At 44.9% G+C, this 21,686-nt stretch overlaps 1 protein-coding gene across 1 annotated transcript; it reads left to right on the top strand.

Moving 5' to 3' along the window:
- The first annotated feature begins 422 nt into the window (after positions 1 to 422).
- On the top strand, positions 423 to 21,622 carry si:ch211-159i8.4 (immunoglobulin superfamily member 10). Its single transcript, XM_055888586.1, has 7 exons — positions 423 to 712; positions 4,150 to 4,388; positions 6,809 to 6,938; positions 7,137 to 7,527; positions 8,461 to 12,465; positions 14,585 to 15,494; positions 18,706 to 21,622. The coding sequence occupies exons 2-7, from the start codon at positions 4,177 to 4,179 to the stop codon at positions 20,612 to 20,614; spliced, it is 7,557 nt and encodes a 2,518-aa protein (XP_055744561.1). The 5' UTR covers positions 423 to 712; positions 4,150 to 4,176; the 3' UTR covers positions 20,615 to 21,622.
- Positions 21,623 to 21,686: the final 64 nt, after the last annotated feature.

Below are 21,686 nucleotides of genomic sequence, written 5' to 3'. Positions count from 1 at the left end.
GAAAATATGCAAAACACTATAAATGTATCATTTTTACATTCATGATATTCTATGTAAAAACCAACCAGACAAGCCAACAGGATAGAAATAATCACAGTGTTAGAATAAGAGAGGGGAGGGTGGAGAGAGAGAGAGAGAGAGAGAGAGAGAGAGAGAGAGAGAGAGAGAGAGAGAGAGAGAGAGAGAGAGAGAGAGAGAGAGAGAGAGAGAGAGAGAGAGAGAGAGAGAGAGAGAGAGAGAGAGAGAGAGAGAGAGAGAGAGAGAGAGAGAGAGAGAGAGAGAGAGAGAGAGAGAGAGAGAGAGAGAGAGAGAGAGAGAGAGAGAGAGAGAGAGAGAGAGAGAGAGAGAGAGAGAGAGAGAGAATAGAGGGGGTGGAGGAGAGAGAAGCAAAGGCAGAGCCAGAGCACAGCATTCCTCCCCTGTATAGCCAGGCTCTCAGGAAGAGAGGAGCGGGTCAGAGTTAAGCTCTAATCCAGATGTGTGTGGCTGGGTGGACCAGTGCAGGCGCAGCTAGGGTCCCACCTCTCTAAAACAGACCCAACTCTCCTCCATCACTCCTAACACAGACCTAGTGCTGCTTGGTTTACCTCAGAGCGTCACAACAAGACTAAACACAGACCGGATACCTCACTCCTCTACCGAACTGGTGTCTTATTGTCCTGGCTACTGTGAACACTGCTGTCAACCAACTTTTTCTTGGAGGAATTTCCAGGTAAGCAACATACAGTATTTGACAAGAGTTGAAGAATATCGCCACATAGTAAAGATCACATTGTTGTTGGTGCAAGAAGTTATTGCTGATGCACAAAATTCCTTTCTTAGGTGAATAATCAACTGACGCCAAGTCTGATTGAATTAATTTACCATACGTTATCAAAAGAGCAATTGCCTGAAGAATCTTTGATTTGTCAACATATAGGCTATTTAAACACACAGCATTTACCTATAAGAAACAGTAAATTCTAGTTGGAAACTAATTCAACACTTAAATCAAGACATACATTAATGTTATTTTTATTTGGTTCCTGTCATTTTGGACTGATTGACCTGTGGTTAGGATATACATTACCGCAATTCATAGTGAAGCGCTTAATCACAATTCAGAGTAAAGAAAAGGGGCTTTAGTCCAACATTTTACAGTCCGAGAGGTTCATTTTATTATATCCCTAAAACGGAATATTTAAAATGGCATCTTCAATTTGCTTGAAATCTCAATAAAAAGTGTGAAGGTTCTTCATAACATACATTACGTCATATATGGGAAACATATGGGTGTCATATATGTGTTATTTTGACTCCCAGACAGCACATGTGATTTTGATCTGAATGAGATATATTCTACATTACAGGCATGTGGTGCCTCAGCTCTGCCAGGTGATTTAAGACTGGAGAGAAACTCCTCTCTAGTGTATAGCTGTGGGTTGTGTTAAGCCCATCAGTGTCAGGACCAACTGACTGGCAGTTACTTGTTATGAACTTTTGGTGGTACGTGACATGTCATCAGGTGTGCACCAAAGATTGGAGGGTGTTTTCAGTACTGTGGTATACATTTGTACATTTTCACACAATACGGTTTATACCCAGCAAAGCCTGCATGATCACCTACTGACAATGATATAAAAGCACAGCTAACAAACTTCTACAACTAGCAAACATGTATCATAGACTGCTGTAACCACAAAACCTCTCTCTATTTTCACTCCTGTCATCAGTGATCTGTGTGTGACGTGTTTTGGGTTGTAGTCTAAAAATAGAGCGATGATGAAGTCCAGTGATGAAGATGCGTCTAGCGACTTGCAGGCGCCAAGGCCCAGCGTGATGACTCCATCGTGATTTATGGCAATGCCTGGATGGCTGACCATATGACATCTATCACAAGAGTCAAACATACCTTATCCGTGGCTTTCTCCAGCGCCGGACATTCCCACAGAGAACAAAAGACTGGTGGAAACTTTGTTCATGGAGTCATTGTAAACCGCCTGGTGTTGCGTTCCATTACACTACAGTGGGTTTTTATACGTTTAGAGTTTTAGATATTTAGTATCTTTTGACATCGAAGACTTCTGGTAGGAACCATTTGATAAGTGTATTTTTATTGCATAACTGTAATAAATCTGATTACTTTTAAATGAATATGAAAGGTAGCCCTCATATGTCTGAGTATTATTCTGTGAATTATTATTTTATGTATGGTCTAATGATAAACATTATTCACACTACACATAGCAGATATGCTTGGCCTCTTAACTGAGCCAAGGTTAACTCATTCATTTAATGCTGACATTAATCGCTAGATACAGTGTTAGCTCTTTGTCTCTCAGCTTCTTAATAATTGCATAACGGTTATCTTGGACACATGTATCTTACTGAGTATATAAAACATTAGGAATACCTTCCTAATATTGAGTTGTACCTCACCGTCTTCACAGAACAGCCTTAATTTGTCGAGGCATGGGCTCTACAAGGTGTCAAAACCGTTCCACAGGGATGCTGGCCCATGTTGACTCCAATGCTTCCCACAGTTGTGTCAAGTTAGCTGGATGACCTTTGGGTGGTGGACCATTCTTGATACACACGGAAAACTGTTGAGCGTGAATAACCCAGCAGCGTTGCAGTTCTTGACACAAAACCAGTGCACCTGGCATCTACTACCATACCCCATTCAAAGGCACTTAAATCTTTTGTCTTGCCAATTCACCCTCTGAATGGCACACATACAAAATTCATGTCTCAATTGTCTCAAGACTTAAAAACCCTTCTTTAACCTGTCTCCTTCCCTTCATCTACACTAATTGAAGTGGATTTAAAAAGTGACATCAATAAGGGTGAATCCACTTAGCTTTCTACTGGATTCACCTGGTCTGTCTATGTCAAAGAGCAGGTGTCTGTCTGGTCTGTCTATGTCAAAGAGCAGGTGTTTTGTAAACTCAGTGTACAGTATTCAGAGTGGTGATGCAAGGCTAGCTCCCTTGACTAGACCCATCGGATACGCTTATGGACCAACAGCATTCACATGATAATGGAGTCAGATTGTAGACTATATTATGGTTGTATTACTCGTACACTAACTCCTGTCATCATCAGACAGAGTGTATTTTCACTCTCTTACAGGGTCCCTTTAGGCTGGGCTGGGCTGGGTTGGGCTGGCCTGGGCTGTCAGTATGTTATATTCTCACTCAGATGGGTATTTCAACATGCAGCTGGAGTCAGCAAAGGTGGTGGGACAGGAAGAGGGGAGGGAGGGAGGAAACTGTCCAAAATTGGCACACTCATCATGGGTCATTATCATACCAACGACAGACATGATAAATCATGGCTCCCTCATAGACCCTCTGCACACACGGCATGACAAACAGCTTAGCCTCTAACCACCAAGGTCCGCACAAGGCAATGCACCAACAACACAAGAAACTGTAGCTTGTTTTATTTGCCCTCAAGGTGAATATTTTGCAGTTTGGGAGGTACTGTACTTGTCATCAACCTTTTGAAGGGGGATTTTGTAATTGAGCTCTCGAATGCGTAGGCCTGCTAGCACAGGCATGCAATAAATATTTAATGCTTTGCATTTTCTAAGGAAGAATCTTATGGGTTTTTCCCCCTATGAATTCAGCAGCAGCTCTATGCATTTGGATATGAAACATCTAAAACAATATTCTAAAACTCATTCCCATAATTCTTAAACTCTTAACGTTAAAGGGTTCTTCGGATGTCTCGATAGGAGAACCCTTTGAAGACACCTTTTTGGTTGCAAGTAAAACCCTTTTGGTTTCAAGTAGAACCTTTTTGGGTTCCATTCTACCTGGCTGGAACCAAAAAGGATGCTCCTATGGGGACAGCCAAAGAACCCTTTTGGAACTCTTTTTTCTAAGAGTGAAGGACAACGTTACGAAAGCAAGAGATGCAGCAATGAATACAACCAAACACTGTAGCTAGGCCTACTTTCAACAGTTGAATACATCTCCAGCCCTTTGTGCTTTTGTAATGTTAGCATGTTGTACTACCACTGAAGAAGATTTTGATTTATTTGCACTATTACAGGAATTCTAGAGTTTGCAAATGTTCAATCACAATAACAATAGCTATACCGTTTACAAAGTGAAACTGCTGAAGCACACTAAACTTCCCTCGTGTGTCTTCATGTTGTCCCAGGTCGGATGATGGCGTGAGAGACCTGCCATGGCTGCTGAGGGTGTCACTGTCCTGGCTCCCTGGCTGAGACTGAGGGCAGTGCTGTTGTTGCTGGTGCTGCTCCTCTCCCCGCTGGCCCTGTGTGCCCCATGCCCCAGGGGCTGCAGCTGCCCCGGCATCAAGGAGGTACACTGCACCTTCCGCCACCTCACCTCTGCACCACGTAACCTGCCCAAGGACACAGAGAGGGTTAACCTGGGGTAAGACTGCTCCTGTATTCCAAATACTGTATAAATGTTCTATTTAATGAGTGTGCCGAGGTTGTAAGCTATCATTATGTGATGTCAAAATGTAATGTTCTGGAGTGTGACGAGGTTGTGAGCTATAGTCATGTGATGTCAAAATGTAATATTCTGGAGTGTTTGCAAAATGTCATGTTCTGGTTTCCTTGTATGGACAGCTGGTGTTAGGTCCTGCCACAACATTCCCATGGGGTTTAGGTACGGACTTTGTCTAGGCCATTCTAAAATGCGGAATTTCTTCTTCTGCAGCCATTCTTTTGTAGATCTGCGTGTAAGTTAAGGGAACATTGTCTTGCTGCATGACTAACTTTCGGTTCAGCTTCAGCACAAGAACGGATAGCCTGACATTCTCCTCTAGAATCTTCTGATATAATGCAGAGTTCATGGTTGTGTCAATGATAGGTCCAGGTCCTGAGGCAGCAAAGCATCCCCAAACAATCACACTCCCACCACCATTCTTGACGGTTGGGATGTGGTTCTTCTGTTTGAACGCAGTGTTTGGTTTTCGAAAAAAACGTAAGATTTCTAATTGAGGCCAAAAGTTCTACGTTTGACTCGTCTGTCCAGAGAGCCGTTAAATAGAGTTAATGAGGATATCTGCGCCTTTGTAGCCTGAATGGAGAATGTTTAATGTACAAACCGGTCCACAGGGAAACAAGTGTATACCTTCCCAAAGATTGTCTATTATATTGTCAAGACAGTCAAGTGACCGCTCTAACAATGGTAATACATGTCCTGAAAGATGGAAGGCGGCAGGGAGGCGGCAAAATCAGGTGGGACCATTTTAGGCAATATGCGTGTGAACATTATAGTGTCTGTGACAGCATTGGCAGCGCTACTGAGTCTATCTCCATGTTAATGTAGTCCATTTTCCTTCTTCTTCATTGGCTGTTTGCTCCCAACTCAGATGAATCCCCACCCAGGTGACTACTTTAAAATGGAGGAAGCCCCCAATGGCAGTGTCCATGCTAAAACAGATAATATCCATGATGAGTCCTCTATCTCTGACAACAGGCACAACTCCAATATAAAGTAGTTTTTTTTAAGTTGCCGAAATGTCACGTGAGTCCACTTATATCAACACGTTCATAGCCATTGCTCCCGAGTGGTTTAGTGGTCTAAGACACCGCATCTCAGTGCAAGAGGTGTCACTGCAGTACCTGGTTTGAATCCAGGCTGCATCACATCTGGCTGTGATTGGGAGGCACATAGGGTGGTGCACAATTGGCCCAGAATTGTCTGGGTTTAGCCCGGGTAAGCCGTCATTGTAAATAAGAATTTGTTCTTAACCAACTTGCCTATTTAAATAAAAACATAACAGCCTAACAATGATAAAACTTCTATTCTATCAAATACGCCTCACGTAGCAAATTAACAATATGTTAACAAAAGTCAAAACTCTCTCATTGACCTCCATAAAGAAATTGTTCACTTTGTGGACTTACTTTCGTGGACCGCAATGCATATGTAGAAGCACCGTGGCTAGGAAAAACTCCCTAGAAAGGCAGAAACCTAGAGATGAACCAGGCTCTGCGGGGTGGCCAGTCCTCTTCTGGCTGTGCTGGGTGGGGATTATAAGAGTATATGGCCATTAAGGCCAGATTGTTCTTCAAGATGTTCAAACGTTCGTAGATGACTAGCAGTGTCAAATAATAATCACAGTGGTTGTAGAGGGTGCAACAAACAGGTCAGTACCTCAGGAATAAATGTCAGGTGGCTTTTCATAGCCGAGCATTCAGAGGTCGAGACAGCAGGTACCCTTTTAATGATCATGCTGTTCAATCAGCTTCTTGATATGCCACACTTGTCAGGTGGATGGATTATCTTGGCAATGGAGAAATACTCACTAACAGGGATGTAAACAAATTTCTGCCCAAAATTTGTGAGAAATATTTATTATTTCTGCTCATGAAAGATGGGACCAACACTTTACATGTTGTGTTTCTATTTTTGTTCAGTGTAAGCAGACTGTCGGGTCCTCTATCTTAATAATATCCAATATAATAGGCCAACATGTTCTGGTTACACTTTATTTGACAGCCCAGTATAACATGGTAGCCTATTTACAAGAAACTATGTGGTGCTCTGGGTTATGGGAATTGAACCGTTTTTAAAGAACGCCCTGTACTTGCACCCAACAATCTACGGTACATGTGGGGGGTTGGAATGGCTCACACTGGTGTAACATATTTTAAGCAACTTTCCCTGCCAAAGGATTGCTTGATCTGTTCCATGTCTTTGAGGATTTCTCAGGATGATTGGCTCTTTACTTTATAATGATTGGCTCTTTACTTTATTTTATGTTTATATTTCACACAGGCAGGCAGCTCCTGCAACATTCTCATGTTGTCCCTCCCTCTCTATGTCTCTCTGTGTAGCTATAACAGCCTCCAGGCAGTGGGGGGGTCAGAGTTCACACAACTCCGCCAGCTGGAGATGCTTATGCTCCATGGGAATGATATCACGACCGTGTCTCCAGGAGCGTTTTACAGCCTGCGCTCTCTGCAGGTGAGTTTCCCCGACAGACAGGCTGGCACCAGGGGAGTCTGTCGTCTCATTCAAGACCAGAAAGATAACCTACATAGATGCATAACAGTCAGGGGATTGTGTCTCACTATTAAATATTCAGTCACTTGTCTACAGGTAATCATATTGTAAAACATTTAAATGTAATTTTTTTTTTTACCAATTTCTCTTTCTTGACAGATTCTGAAGCTGAGCTACAACAAGCTGGAGGCCATCACCCCTGGTATGTTTGAGGGCTTAGTCAGCCTGGTGCGACTCCACCTGGACCGCAACAACATAGACTTCATCGAGCCGTACACCTTCAGTGGGCTAACATCATTAAAACTCCTACAGCTAGAGGGCAACAAGCTGAGGGACCTCCACCCACACAGCTTCATCACCCTCTCTCTCCTGGGGAACTTCTGGAGCTCTGGGCTGCGTCACCTCCACCTGTCGGACAACCAGCTGCACTACCTCCAGCCTGGGACCCTGACGCCCCTCAGCAAACTGGAGCTGCTCTCCCTGCATGGCAACCCTTGGACCTGTGACTGCCATCTCCAGTGGCTGCTAGAGTGGAACAACAAACATGAGGGTGAGGCCTCTCTCTCTCTCTTTCTCTCTCTCTCTCCCCTCTCTCTCTCTCTCTCTCCCCTCTCTCTCTCTCTCTCTCTCTCTCTCTCTCTCTCTCTTTCTCTCTCTCTCCAGTCTCTATCTATCTCTTTGTCTCTCTGACCTCTCTCTCTCTCTCTCCCGTCTATCTGTCTCTCTCTTTCTGTCTTTGCCCTCTCTCTCTTTCTGTCTCTCTGCCCTCTCTCTCTCCTGTCTCTCTCTCTTTCTCTTTCTGTCTCTCTGCCCTATCTCTCTCTCCCATCTCTCCCTCTCCCTCTCTCTTTAGTTGTTTGTGCTGTATATTTCTCCAGTGTCTGCCATACACTCCAACACTTAAATATTTGTCATTCACTTCACAACAATGATTGGGCCCATGTGTATAATACATCAATGTGAGTGTTTATGTGCTGTTTCCTCTGACCCAGTTGGACTGCTAATATTTATAAATAGTTGCATGACTCGATCATTAAACAATGCTCTAATTAGCGTGCAGTAATCTGTAACTTTCTCTGAACCAACTTTAAGGTAAACAAACTGAAAAATGACAATTCTGACACCCACGCTCTCTTTCTTTCTTTCTTTCTCTCTCTCTCTATGTCTGTCTGTCTGTCTCTCTCTATCTTTCTCTCTCACGCTCTATCTCTTTCTGTCTGTCTGTCTGCTGTCTCTCCTTCTCTCTCTCTGTCTGTCTGTCTGTCTGTCTGTCTGTCTGTCTGTCTGTCTGTCTGTCTGTCTGTCTGTCTGTCTGTCCGTCTGTCCGTCTGTCCGTCTCTCCATCTCTCCGTCTCTCCGTCTCTCCGTCTCTCCGTCTGTCCGTCTGTCCGTCTGTCCGTCCGTCTGTCTGTCTGTCTGTCCGTCTGTCTGTCTGTCTTTCTGTCTCTCTGTCTCTCTGTCTCTCTCTGTCTCTCTCTGTCAGGAGTGATTAAGTGTAAGAAGGAGCGGGACGCTGCCTCTGGTGAGAGCTGTGCTGTCTGCTCCTCACCTCAGTCCTTAAATGGCAGCCAGGTCCTGGGACTGTCTGCTGGCCAGCTGGCCTGTGAGCGGCCCTCTCTGGTGTCCCATCTGAAGCAGTGGGACAGCCCCGGCTGGGACGACGCGGACTCAGAGCCCGACCTGCCCTACACCAGGGACCTGGAACGTCCCCTGGGCCACCTCACCTTCGTCCTGACCGACAACCACGGGAACAAAGCACACGTGGCCTGCGATGTCCGGCGGCCCAGCGAGAGCTCCTCCATGACATGGGAGAACCTGCGGACGTCCGGGGAGGTGGCGGTCAACGTGAGCCTGGTCAGCCTGCTGGAGTGTGAGATCGACCGGGACGCTCTGCAGAACCTCTGGAGGCTGGTGGCCTACTACTACGAGAGCCCTGCCCTCTTGGAGAGGGGAATGAGGAGGGAGAACACCAGCAGAGTCACGTTTCAGTACTCCCAGGGACACAACGAGGAATCCCCTTACTTTACAGATCTCAAAGGACACTTAATGGCTGAACCGACGTGGCTCCTCCAACCAAGGGTCACCCTGCAGCTGAACAGACGGCAAACCACCGCGAAAAAACTGGTGCTGGACTTTACCACGTTCATCTCCAAGCACATCAGTGGTAGGGGAGAGCAGGAGGATGTGACTTCCTCCTGGGCCCTAATACAGAGAGGAAGCCCTGGGAGAGTTCAATCTGTGCTGGAGGGCTCTGAGGTCAGTCTGGGGTGTACAGTTATCAGTTCAGGGTCACAGTCTGTGGAGTGGATGCTCCCAGATCTATCTATCCTGGAAGAATCTAATTTCCGGCTGGTGTCTGAGGGAGGCAGACTGGTCATTGGAAATGCTAGTGTGTCTGACTCTGGGCTGTATCACTGTCTAGTCCGCACAGAGACTGATGTGGACATGGTGCCTGTGAGGTTGACAGTGAAAGAACGCCTGCTCAGTCCGAACACTCTAAATGGGAAGAAGATGGAAGTGGAGAGCGGGGAGTCCCTCTCACTCCCCTGCTATGTGAACTCAGCACAGCCTAGCGAGACACGCTGGTACCTCCCTAAAAATCAGATCCTACAACCGTCGCACCCGAACGGGAGGGTCTACGTCAATCAAAATGGATCCTTGGTGATCAAAAAGACAACTCATGAGGACGCTGGGGAGTACAGCTGTTTGGCTGCTAACCTCTATGGAGTAGACATGTTGGCTCATCTCGTGGTCGTCACAGGGGAGAAAGACTCGGATGCAAAAGAAGAGTTTGAGAAAGAATCACCTGGTGTTGAAACAGCCAGAGGAGAATCACCTTTGTTTGGGAGTAAGGAGGATGAAGGTGAGGGGTCAGGGTTCCAGGAGATAAAAGGCCCCCATGCTACACAGTCTCCTAAGAGGGTGGGTGGACAACAGAGGTACCCTGGAGGGTTTTTACGCCCTGGTATGAAAGGGAAGAGGATCAAGGATAACAAGAGGAAACCTAATAAGTCTGTCAAGGAGCTCGACCCCAACCGCTGGGCTGAGATCCTAGCCAAAGCTAACGCTAAACCTCCGACACTACCACCTACAAGACCACCACCAACCACACCAACAACAAAAACAGCAACGACAATGACAGCCAAAACCACTACTACTACTCCTAAACCCACTACTACTACTACCACTACTACTCCTAAACCCACTACTACTACTACTACCACTACTACTCCTAAACCCACTACTTCTACTACTACCACTACTACTCCTAAACCCACTACTTCTACTACTACCACTACTACTCCTAAACCCACTACTTCCACTACTACTACTCCTAAACCCACTACTTCTACTACTACTACTCCTAAACCCACTACTACTACCACTACTACTACACCTAAACCCACTACTACCACTGCTACTACTCCTAAATCCACTACTACCACTGCTACTCCTAAACCCACTACCACTACCACTATGACTACTCCTAAACCCACTACTACTCCTACTACCCCTACCACGAGAAAAACTACAACAACTACGACTACAACAACAACTACTACTACTGCTCCTCCTTCAACTACCAGAACAACCACAACTAAAAAGCCCACCAAGAGCCATTCTAAAACAAGTCACCACACAGAAACAGAAGGTGAATTGGACTTTTCCGAAAAGCAACCTGAACCTTTACGTCCTCCACCTAGAAAACATGTGACACAGGCCCCAAGAAGGAAAGCATTACTTGTGGACCGTGGTAGAGGTAGAGGAGGTCCAAACCCAGATTCAGACTCAGTCATAAACCTGTCTGTTACAGAATCTCCTCAATCCGTCACACAACCAATGCAGCTAGAAGACAAGCATGTGGGGAGGGAGAGAGAGAGAGTGAACCAGAAGAACAATCCTGTTTGGACAAACAGACGAAGACCCCCTTACAGACGGGGCAGACCCCCACAGAGACGGGTTCGACCTCAGAAACCCTCCCTCCCCTCATCACACAAACCACAGACGACACTCCCTCAACCCGCAACAACAGTGGAAAAACAAGAATCTACTGCATCGCAAAACGACAATTCTAAAATGGAGGACAATATTACAGAACACATACCCACTATTTCAACACATGATGACAATGAGCCTGTTGACCCGATCATTAAGCCCAACACTGCTACAGACAAATCAGATAGCATTGTCATAAAATCATTAACACCAGAGGTGAAAGACCCTAGTATAGTTAACCCATCAAACAGGGAGCATGTGCCTGCACCAGAGACAATCACCTCAGCAGAAAATCTACCTCCCCCAACTGAGGTGCCTCGACAGGAGAGGACATGGGAGAACTTAAATAAACAGGATGTTATTAGACAGACTACCCAAAACAGGCAAACATCCCCAAAGATAACAACAACAACAAAGCCCACTCATATTAATTATGACATTCATTTAAAACCTAATTTGTCACATGATACGGTTGCTATGGCAACACCCGTCCTGACTAAATTTGATGTTTCAGATAAAGGAGCTGCAAAGCCAGAAACCCCTTTAACAAAAGTACATTTTCTAAATCCAACTCCTAAAAAATCACAAGATAAGACACAAACACATTTGAGAACCGTTGCAAAAGGCAGTGCTGCTCGGGAGGACATTCTGAGGAACACACACAGAAACTCATATAAAAAGGACGAGGATCACTCTCAAATGAAACCTGACAGTCCCAGTCTCCCCATCCACCCCTGGATCTACCAACAGAACGTCCAAATGAGAGTTCAAACCACCCCTCCACCCCGCGCTCCCACCCCCTATTGGCCTTATAGCCGCTTCCCAGTGTGGCCCTCAGGTCATGGTTCAGGGCCACATCCTGCCTTTACGGAGAGGCCCATGCTTTTCTCCCACCCAGGGGGCCGGGGCGTTGGGGTCACCAATCGACCAGAAATCACAGCTGAGACTGTCAGGCCCACAGCGTTCATCTCTGCTTCACCGGGCAGTGGCATGGCAGCCTCACTGACCTCCCACCCACCCCACAGGGGCCCAGGCCCAGCCAGCAGGACCCGACAGCAGGACCTCTTAATGCTCTCCAAGCTCAGAAACAGATACAGACAGGCTCAGCTGGACCGTATTTTACAGCTAGGGAAGAGAGTGACAACTAAGCCCAAGATCAGTCACCCTACACCTAGACCTCACTACCAGCCTCCCACTCCGTCATACAACTACTGGCCTGTGCCCCCCACCACCTCCCTCCCCGTGCCCACCAACAGGCCCTACTCCACAGCCAGTGTCCTGTACGGCAGCCGCTGGCACTACAGCCACTGGGGCCCGAGGAGGCTGAGCACGGCCCTGCCATTCCCCAACCTGATGGGTAGTGGGGTGAAGCCTAGGATCAGCTCTGTGAACACAGTCAGTGTGTCTGCCCTGGCTGAGGGTGATGTGCTGCTGCCCTGTGAAGCATCAGGAGACCCACAGCCAGCGCTCTCCTGGACTAAAGTCTCCACAGGTATTTAAACACTTTTATTGTGAAAGACTTTGTAGGGTAGAAACAATTATTGCCTCTCTGCAGTGAATTACAGTATAGTTTCTCTGTAATGCATGGCATAAATATTTTGACTTCAGGCTCTTGTGAGCTTACCATCGTAAAGAATAATATCCAACAGAAATACTATATTTTACAAGCTTGTTAACATTCAAGGAGTAGCAGAAATAATATATGCATAGGCTAATAGAGGCTGCAAAGGATTAGACAGACCTACAGACCTATTTCTATCCTACCCTGCCTTTCTAAGGTCTTCCAAAGCCAAGTTAACAAACAGATCACCGACCATTTCGAATCCCACCGTACCTTCTCCGCTATGCAATCTGGTTTCCGAGCTGGTCATGGGTGCACCTCAGCCACGCTCAAGGTCCTAAACGATATCATAACCGCCATCGATAAGAGACAATACTGTGCAGCTGTATTCATCGAGCTGGCCAAGGCTTTCGACTCGGTCAATCACCACATTCTTATCGGCAGACTCAACAGCCGTGGTTTCTCAAATGACTGCCTCGCCTGGTTCACCAATTACTTCTCAGACAGAGTTCAGTGTGTCAAATCGGAGGGCCTGTTGTCCGGACCTCTGGCAGTTTCTATGGGGGTGCCACAGGGTTCAATCCTCGGGCCGACTCTCTTCATCATCAATGATGTCGCTCTTGCTGCTGGTGATTCTCTGATCTACCTCTACGCAGATGACACTATTCTGTATTCTTCTGGCCCCTCTTTGGACACTGTGTTAACTAACCTCCAGACGAGCTTCAATGCCATACAACTCTCGTTCCGTGGCCTCCAACTGCTCTTAAATGCAAGTAAAAACTAAATGCATGCTCTTCAACAGATCGCTACCCACACCTGCCCGCCCGCCCAGCATCACTACTCTGGACGGTTCTGACTTAGAATATGTGGACAACTACAAATACCTAGGTGTCTGGTTAGACTGTAAACTCTCCTTCCAGACTCACATTAAGCATCTCCAATCCAAAATTAAATCTAGAATTGGCTTCCTATTTCGCAACAAAGCATCCTTCACTCATGCTGCCAAACATACCCTCGTAAAACGGACTATCCTACCGATCCTTGACTTCGGCGATGTCATTTACAAAATAGCCTCCAACACTCTACTCAGAAAATTGGATGCAGTCTATCACAGTGCCATCCATTTTGTCACCAAAGCCCCATATACTACCTACCACTGCGACCTGTATGCTTCCGTTGGCTGGCCCTTGCTTCATATTAGTCACTGGCTCCAGGTCAGCTATAAGTCTTTGCTAGTTAAAGCCCCGCCTTATCTCAGCACATTGGTCACCATAGCAGCACCCACCCGTAGCGCACGCTCTAGCAGGTATATTTCACTGGTCACCCCCAAAGCCAATTCCTCCTTTGGCCGCCTTTCCTTCCAGTTCTCTGCTGCCAATGACTGGAACGAACTGCAAAAATCACTGAAGCTGGAGACTCAAATCTCCCTCACTAACTTTAAGCACCAGCTGTCAGAGCAGCTCAAGGATCACTGCACCTGTACATAGCCCATCTGTAAATAGCACATCCAACTACCCCATCCCCATACTGTTATTTATTTTATTTATTTTGCTCCTTTGCACCCCAGTATCTCTACTTGCACACTCATCTTCTGCACATCTATCACTCCAGTGTTTAATTGCTATATTGTAATTATTTTGCCACTATGACCTATTTATTGCCTTTCCTCCAAAATCCTGCATCATTTGCACACACTGTATGTAGACTTTTTCTATTGTATTATTGACTGTATGTTTGTTTATTCCATCTGTAACTCTGTGTTGTTGTTTGTGTCGCACTGCTTTGCTTCATCTTGGCCAGGTCGCAGTTGTAAATGAGAACTTGTTCTCAGCTAGCCTACCTGGTAAAATAAAGGTGAAATAAAAATAAAATAAAGACATTTGTAAAATATATTAACAAAATGGCACCACCTAAGTGTGCTCAACTCATGCTGTAATATTTGACAGATAGACCCTTGACAAAAACTCAGAAATAATTCACTGCATTAACATTAGGACGCAAGCCTAATCCAGAGTAACAATGATGTGCTTCTCTCTCCTTTCAACAACAGGTGCAACCGTCCAAGCCAACACAAAACACGGACAGAGATTTGAAGTTGTAAAGAACGGCACCTTTGTGATTAAAAACGTGCAGCTACAGGACAGAGGCCAGTATCTCTGCACAGCACAGAACACATTTGGCTCGGACCGAATGGTCATTACCCTGGCTGTGCTGACCCAGCCTCCCAAAATCATAGGTCCCCACTCCAGAGAGGTCCCAGTGTATTTGGGGAAGGCTATAAGCTTAGACTGTGTAGCCTCTGGCAAGCCCCAGGCTCAGATCTCATGGATTCTTCCAGACAGGACCTTTGTGCGTGATGTGGGAGCTTTTGACAGGTCAGCCTCTCTGCTGGCTAACGGCACCCTGAGGATCCAATCAGCTAACTTCTCCAGTAAAGGCGACTATAGGTGTATCGCTAGCAATGCGGCCGGGGCTGACACAGTGACTTTTCACATCCACGTGGCAGCGCTACCGCCCACCATCAACGAGGAGGCCTCGGAGAGCATCGTCATCCAGGAAGGGAGAAGTGTGTACGTCCACTGCACTGCCAAGGGAGAGCCTGCGCCCGTGCTAAAGTGGACCCTCCCTGCAGGGGTACATGTCAAACCCTCTCAGTTCCTCGGCAGGAGACTGTTTGTCTTCCCCAATGGGACGCTGTACATCAAGAACATCTCTCCGGAAGACTCTGGGAGGTATGAGTGCTCTGTGACCAACGCAGTGGGCGCGGCCAGGAGAGTTCTGTACCTGAATACCAGGCAGGAGGTCCCCAGCCTGCGACTGTCACACCACCCCTCCCAACAGCACAGAGTCACAGCCATGTATGGCTCCACTGTATACCTGCACTGTCCAGAGTCCACTGGCTCTCCCCGTGGCACTCTGTGGCAGCTACCGTCCAAAACATTGCTGGAACATCGCTACAGGTAACTCCACCATGCTAGTAATCAAACCTATATAGGAGTTTTCCTATAAAAATAATACACTGTGCTGATATTGATTAGGTATCAGAGATCTGAAGAATAGCTATAATTATTCATTAAGCTAAATTATTTCACAAGACCTTTAGAAGAAATTTCCATTTGTTTTATCGGTTGAGATTCTGTACTATCATTCTAATCGCTTTCCCTTCAGTGACCTTATAAAGAACTTCTCAACTCTATTACAGCCCTCAATTTCAGGGAGGTTTAATCAAATGCAATTGTTTTTTTCAAACACAATTAGTGTAATTCAAAACAAGCTATCTGCTGGAGCCTGACCAAGGTCAACCTGCCTGTGATCTCAGGGTCAGAAACCCTGATGGGTCCCACTGTCAGAGACTACATTCTTAAAAAACAAAAAAAAGGTTCTTCAGAGCAATGCCATAGGGGAACCATTTTAGGTTCTCTGAAGAACCTTAAATGGGATGGTTCTTTGAAGAATTACACACACTCAGCACCTTATTTTATGCAAATAAGGTGTTGAGCATTATTTTCATATTTCCCAGGGTGCTTTTTGAGTGAATTTTAGATACCAGTACCACCCAAGACTGTGCTTGATAGTGAAAGAGAAATGGTTGCTGCATTCATTCATTTTCAGGCCTATGGCCTTCACCAAGTGAGATCCTAAGGGAATGAGTTATCATTAAAATTCAATGATTTAAGACAATACAATACCTAATAATACTAATTTCATAAAGCCAAATTTGTAGGTCCGTTTTACTCTAATACAATGGCCTTTCATAGTTTACAGGCCATATCAGGCATACCAGTCACATTATTCTGGCTTGCAAAGTGATGTGTAATTCCTATTGGAAGCCACCCAGAGTGGGGATAGCCAAAATCTAAACTGGAACAAACATTTTAATAACGGGTGCAATAAGTCCAAGTAACAGATTTGATTAGTTTAGAAAAATTATGTTATTTATATTTGAGTAGCATAATATTGTACATGAAAAAACATACAATCAAGAAACATGCAAAAACATAGATATAAACAAAAATCAACCTGCTATAGAGCATGCTGGGAAATATGGTAATGATAGGCGTGGTTTTGGTTCAACTCTGGTTATTAACACCAACACGGGGGTTCTTTAACATCACTGATTGTTAATTTAACTCTTGAATCAATACTGGAAATGTTACACTGAAATATCAACACTAGTTAACACTGGCCAATTTGCTGTGTGCTATTAAATGGACATGCTTCCATCTAAATAACCTTTTAGAATTTTAGATGCCACGTCAAGAACCCCACACTGAACTCAAAGGTTCTTTATCGGGCAAGAGTTCTCCAAGGAACCTTAAGAGTTGAGGAAGAACCTTTAAAAAATAACCTTTATTTCAGTGTAAAAATATCCTTACGGTCAATTTGCAGGGCGTCTGTCGAGTACACCCAATTTAATTCCTGCTCAACATGGTTCCCAAACAGTGGAACACTAGTGGCACAGAATTCAGTAAGACAAGAGAAGCAGGAAATGGGAGAAGCACCATTGTACAAATACAAAGTATCTATTGTGCAGTTACATTATGTAATTACACTATAATTGAAAATCCAGTGTAACTAAATGGTGTAAATTATTGCACATAATTTGATTAGAATGTATCTTACAGCATAATACATTTTAAAATGTCACTAAAATCATATTATATTTGTGATTAAAAACCAGGGGTTGGAACCAAAATTATTTTCTAATTGTTTCGTTCTGAACAGAACCATATTTTTTTTTTGTTATGTTCCACTGTTCTGAGCAGCAAAATAAAGTTCTGAACCGGTTAGAACCCCCAAAAAAGTACCGGTTCATATCATTCCTTTTTGTTCCTTTTCAAACCTCTTACATATATATATATATATATATAAACATAAACATTTCTGTTGCATCTCACACCCTACAGTGTGACTGGCAGCACAGTGTGTGTTTGTCTTTCATTATGATTAAACCATGCTGTTATGACAAAATGCAATTTGCTCTTAATGACTTCACTATACAGATTAAATCACTTACCCACTACACAGCAAACTCCTCTATCCTCCCTGATTGGTGAAGTAATTTAATGTTGAGCTAAATGTAAAAGGTCATTTACGTGGAGACGTGGAGGTCATTTTGCAGGGCGCTGGCAGTGCACCTCCTTGCACAAAGGCGGAGGTAGCGGTCCTGCTGCTGGGTTGTTGCCCTCCTACGGCCTCCTCCACGCCTCCTGATGTACTGGCCTGTCTCCTGGTAGCACCTCCATGCTCTGGACACTACGCTGACAGACACAGCAAACCTTCTTGCCACAGCTCGCATTGATGTGCCATCCTGGATGAACTGCACTACCTGAGCCACTTGTGTGGGTTGTAGACTCCGTCTCATGCTACCACTAGAGTGAGAGCACCGCCAGCATTCAAAAGTGACCAAAACATCAGCCAGGAAGCATAGGAACTGAGAAGTGGTCTGTGGTCACCACCTGCAGAATCACTCCTTTTTTGGGGGTGTCTTGCTAATTGCCTATAATTTTCACCTTTTGTCTATTCCATTTGCACAACAGCATGTGAAATTTATTGTCAATCAGTGTTGCTTCCTAAGTGGACAGTTTGATTTCACAGAAGTGTGATTGACTTGGAGTTACATTGTGTTGTTTAAGTGTTCCCTTTATTTTTTTGAGCAGTGTATATATATTTTTTTACATACAGATTTTGCTCAAATTTAAATTACTACACCAATCAGGGAGGATTAGAGGAGTTTGCTGTGTAGTGGGTAAGTGATTTAATCTGTATAGTGAAGTCATTAAGAGCAAATTGCATTTTGTCATAACAGCATGGTTTAATCATAATGAAAGACAAACACACACTGTGCTGCCAGTCACAGTGTAGGGTGTGAGATGCAACAGAAATGTTTATGGTTAGGAGAGAGGATGGAGAAGCTTGCCTTGAAGCACTTTGTTGTGATTTTTGTGGGACTGGAAAAAATTGTCAGTAACATAAAATAATGTTATTAACTGGTTCCCATGCTTCTAAAATAACAGTTATGTTCTGTAACAGTATAGATCACTTTTGTTTTCGGTTCGGGTTCTGTTCTTCAAGTAATTGTTATTTTCTGGTTTTCGGTTCTGTACTCTGAACCGGTTCCAACCCTTGTTATAAACACTAATATTGTGTGTCTATTTCTTTCATAACCAGCCCTGAGAGACCTGTCACCGTGTTCTCCAATGGGACCTTACGGATCCTGCAGCTGACTGAAAAAGACGGAGGTAGCTACCTGTGTATGTTCCAGAGGCCCAACGGTGAGGACATGGAGCTGTTCCAGGTGCAGGTGCTCATGATGCCACCTAAGATCGAACATCTGGCCACAGCTCAGAAGAGGGTGACCTCCGGGGAGAACTTCCAGGTGGACTGTGTTGCCTCAGGCCTCCCTGACCCAGAGGTGTCCTGGAGCCTCCCTGATGGAACCATGATCAACAACGCCCTACAGTCGGACGACAGTGGCACCCGTTCTCGCCGCTATGTCATCTTTGGGAATGGAACACTGTTGCTGCAGCAGATGGGAAAGAAGGATGAGGGGGACTATACATGCCATGCTAAGAATGAACTGGGGGAGGATGAGATGAAGGTGAGCATCAAAGTAGGCCCTGACTTTCCCCGAATCACATCCAAGGCTCAGTTGTTGCTCACGGCCCGACTAGGAGAGTCTGCCTATATGACGTGTCAGGCAACTGGGGAGCCTCCACCAACCATTGTGTGGCTCTCCCCAAGCAATGAAGTCATCACATCCTCTTCAATCAAATACCAAATCTTAGATGATGGGACTTTGGTGATAAAGAAGGTGACTTTGGCCGACCAAGGGAAGTATGCTTGTGTGGCAAGGAGTTCTGCTGGGGATGACATCAAGAACATTAAGATACAAGTAGAACCAAGAGAGCCACACATCAATGAACAAGGTGGAAGAAGCAGTATGAAAGTGTTGGCAGTATCTTATCAGACAACACTGCTCGACTGCAGAGCGGAGGGCAAGCCTGAGCCACGCGTTTCCTGGGCCGCACCCTACGGCCTCTCTCTGCCAACACCTTATCTGGGAGGACGCTTTCAAGTCCACAAGAATGGGAGTCTAGAGCTACGTGGAGTGAGGAAGACAGACGAGGGTCAGTATATGTGTTTGGCCAAAAATCACTTGGGAGAAGCAAGCCTGGCAATTGAGCTTGAAGTGGCATCCATAGCAGAGAAGCCAAGCTTCGCCATGCCGAACATTGAGATTTTACCAATAAAACAAGATGGAAGTGATGTCACCCTGGAGTGTCCTGCCCGCGGTAAGCCAAACCCAGAGTTTGTTTGGATCCTGCCAAATGGCACAGCGCTGATGCCAGGCACTAGACATCAACACTTCACTCACTATAGAGGAAACGGGACGTTGCGCATCGCCCAGCCAGTGACGGCTGACAAAGGGGTTTACCGTTGTCTGGCGAAAAACGTGGCTGGGACTGCAGAGAAGCGATACGCTCTAGAACCAGGAAGAAAGCCTGTGATTCGAGGCACAACAGGGATCATGAAGATCACGTTTGGCCAAATTCTGAACCTGCCGTGCTCTGTGGATGGCTGGCCACAGGCCTCAATCACATGGACCCTACCAAACGGCCTGGTCCTGGACAAGCCCCAGGTTATTGGGAGAATTACATTTTTATCAAACGGCACGCTTCAACTCAAAGAGGTCGCCACATTTGACAGGGGAACCTACGTCTGCAAGGCCACCAACACATTTGGGTCTTCTGCGTTGTCATACCCAGTTGCAGTTATGGTGTATCCTCCAAGTATCACAAACGCACCCCCTTCCATCACTAGAGTCCACAGAGGTTCATCAGTAACACTTAGCTGCATCGCTGCAGGCATACCAAAGCCTGAAATAACATGGACTCTACCTGGAAGAACCACACTTGTTCCCAACAACCGTTTCACGGCACAGGGAGGAATTCACATGACAGTTGAGGGCAGCTTGGTCATACAAGACCCAGTACTTATGAACTCAGGGATTTACAAATGCAATGCAAAAAATGCTCTAGGAAGTGACTTCAAAGCAACATATCTTCAGGTGATCTGAGCCACAACCAAACAGAAGTGCCTAATCTAATCTGACAATTACACTTGAATGTAAAACCTAATCCTCTAGAATACCATATGTACAGTGTAATTATGTAACCTTACCATTAATGTGCATATTATAAGAGGTAAAATAGTGTGAACTCTAATATCACTTACAAGGAAAGGAGAAAAAGGTCTGCTATAATTGTTGGCAGAAATATAAGCATATAAAAACTTGACAGATGTGACTTAGGGAATGCTCTCTTTTCTTTGAATTTATAAATATTCCTGTATGTAAATATCTAAGTATACTGTGTTGACTGAACTCACATTGTTGGTTTATCTATATGCCTTTTTTACCAAGATACAGCTTGCAGGTGCCTAGTGTTACTTCTGACAATAGAAAAAATAAAAGTGAATCACTTACACAGGAATCTATCTGTTTGTACGCCCTCTCTGATTGTGCGAATCCCATTCTGAGGCATGCTTTCAGATTTTATGCAAACCATTTGGAACAAATGAGCCTTTCATAGAGGGCGTAAAAGGAAGCTTTGTGTGATACAAATGTTCTAATTGTTCTACAGAGCTAATCAAAATGGAGACCCAGCAACTAATTCTACCAGCTATGAATTTATTTAATACATTGCTAATACATATTTGGGACATTTTACTTAATGACTAGACCTAAATATTTAATTATAACAGGCCTAGGATATCCAGTGCAATGTGGAAAACATGCATCACTGGTGCACTCACTTACGTGAAACCTCTCAGTATTGATTTTCACCTTACAAGCTCCATTATACAGCAGACACTTGTCTTATCTGGACAACAGGTTAGAGGCCAATGCATTTGCGCCATTTTGGATGATGGCATCTGATCAGCTGGATGGATCACATGATTTTTCAAGTGTGAAATCAAACCTGAGTGAAAGACATTTGTAGGTTACATTTGAATACATGTAAAAATGTCTATGGCAGAGGAATAAACAGATTTGTGTTGACAATCTAAAGATTGTTAAATATTAGCCTACTGTAGCCTTATTCATTTCCTCTTTGATATAGGCTATAAATCACATTAAACATTACCAT

The sequence above is a fragment of the Salvelinus fontinalis genome, chromosome 29 (genome assembly GCF_029448725.1).
Source record: "Salvelinus fontinalis isolate EN_2023a chromosome 29, ASM2944872v1, whole genome shotgun sequence".
Taxonomy (NCBI): domain Eukaryota; kingdom Metazoa; phylum Chordata; class Actinopteri; order Salmoniformes; family Salmonidae; genus Salvelinus; species Salvelinus fontinalis.
The sequence above is the reverse complement of the archived record's forward strand: the minus strand, read 5'-3'. Positions and strand labels throughout refer to the sequence as shown.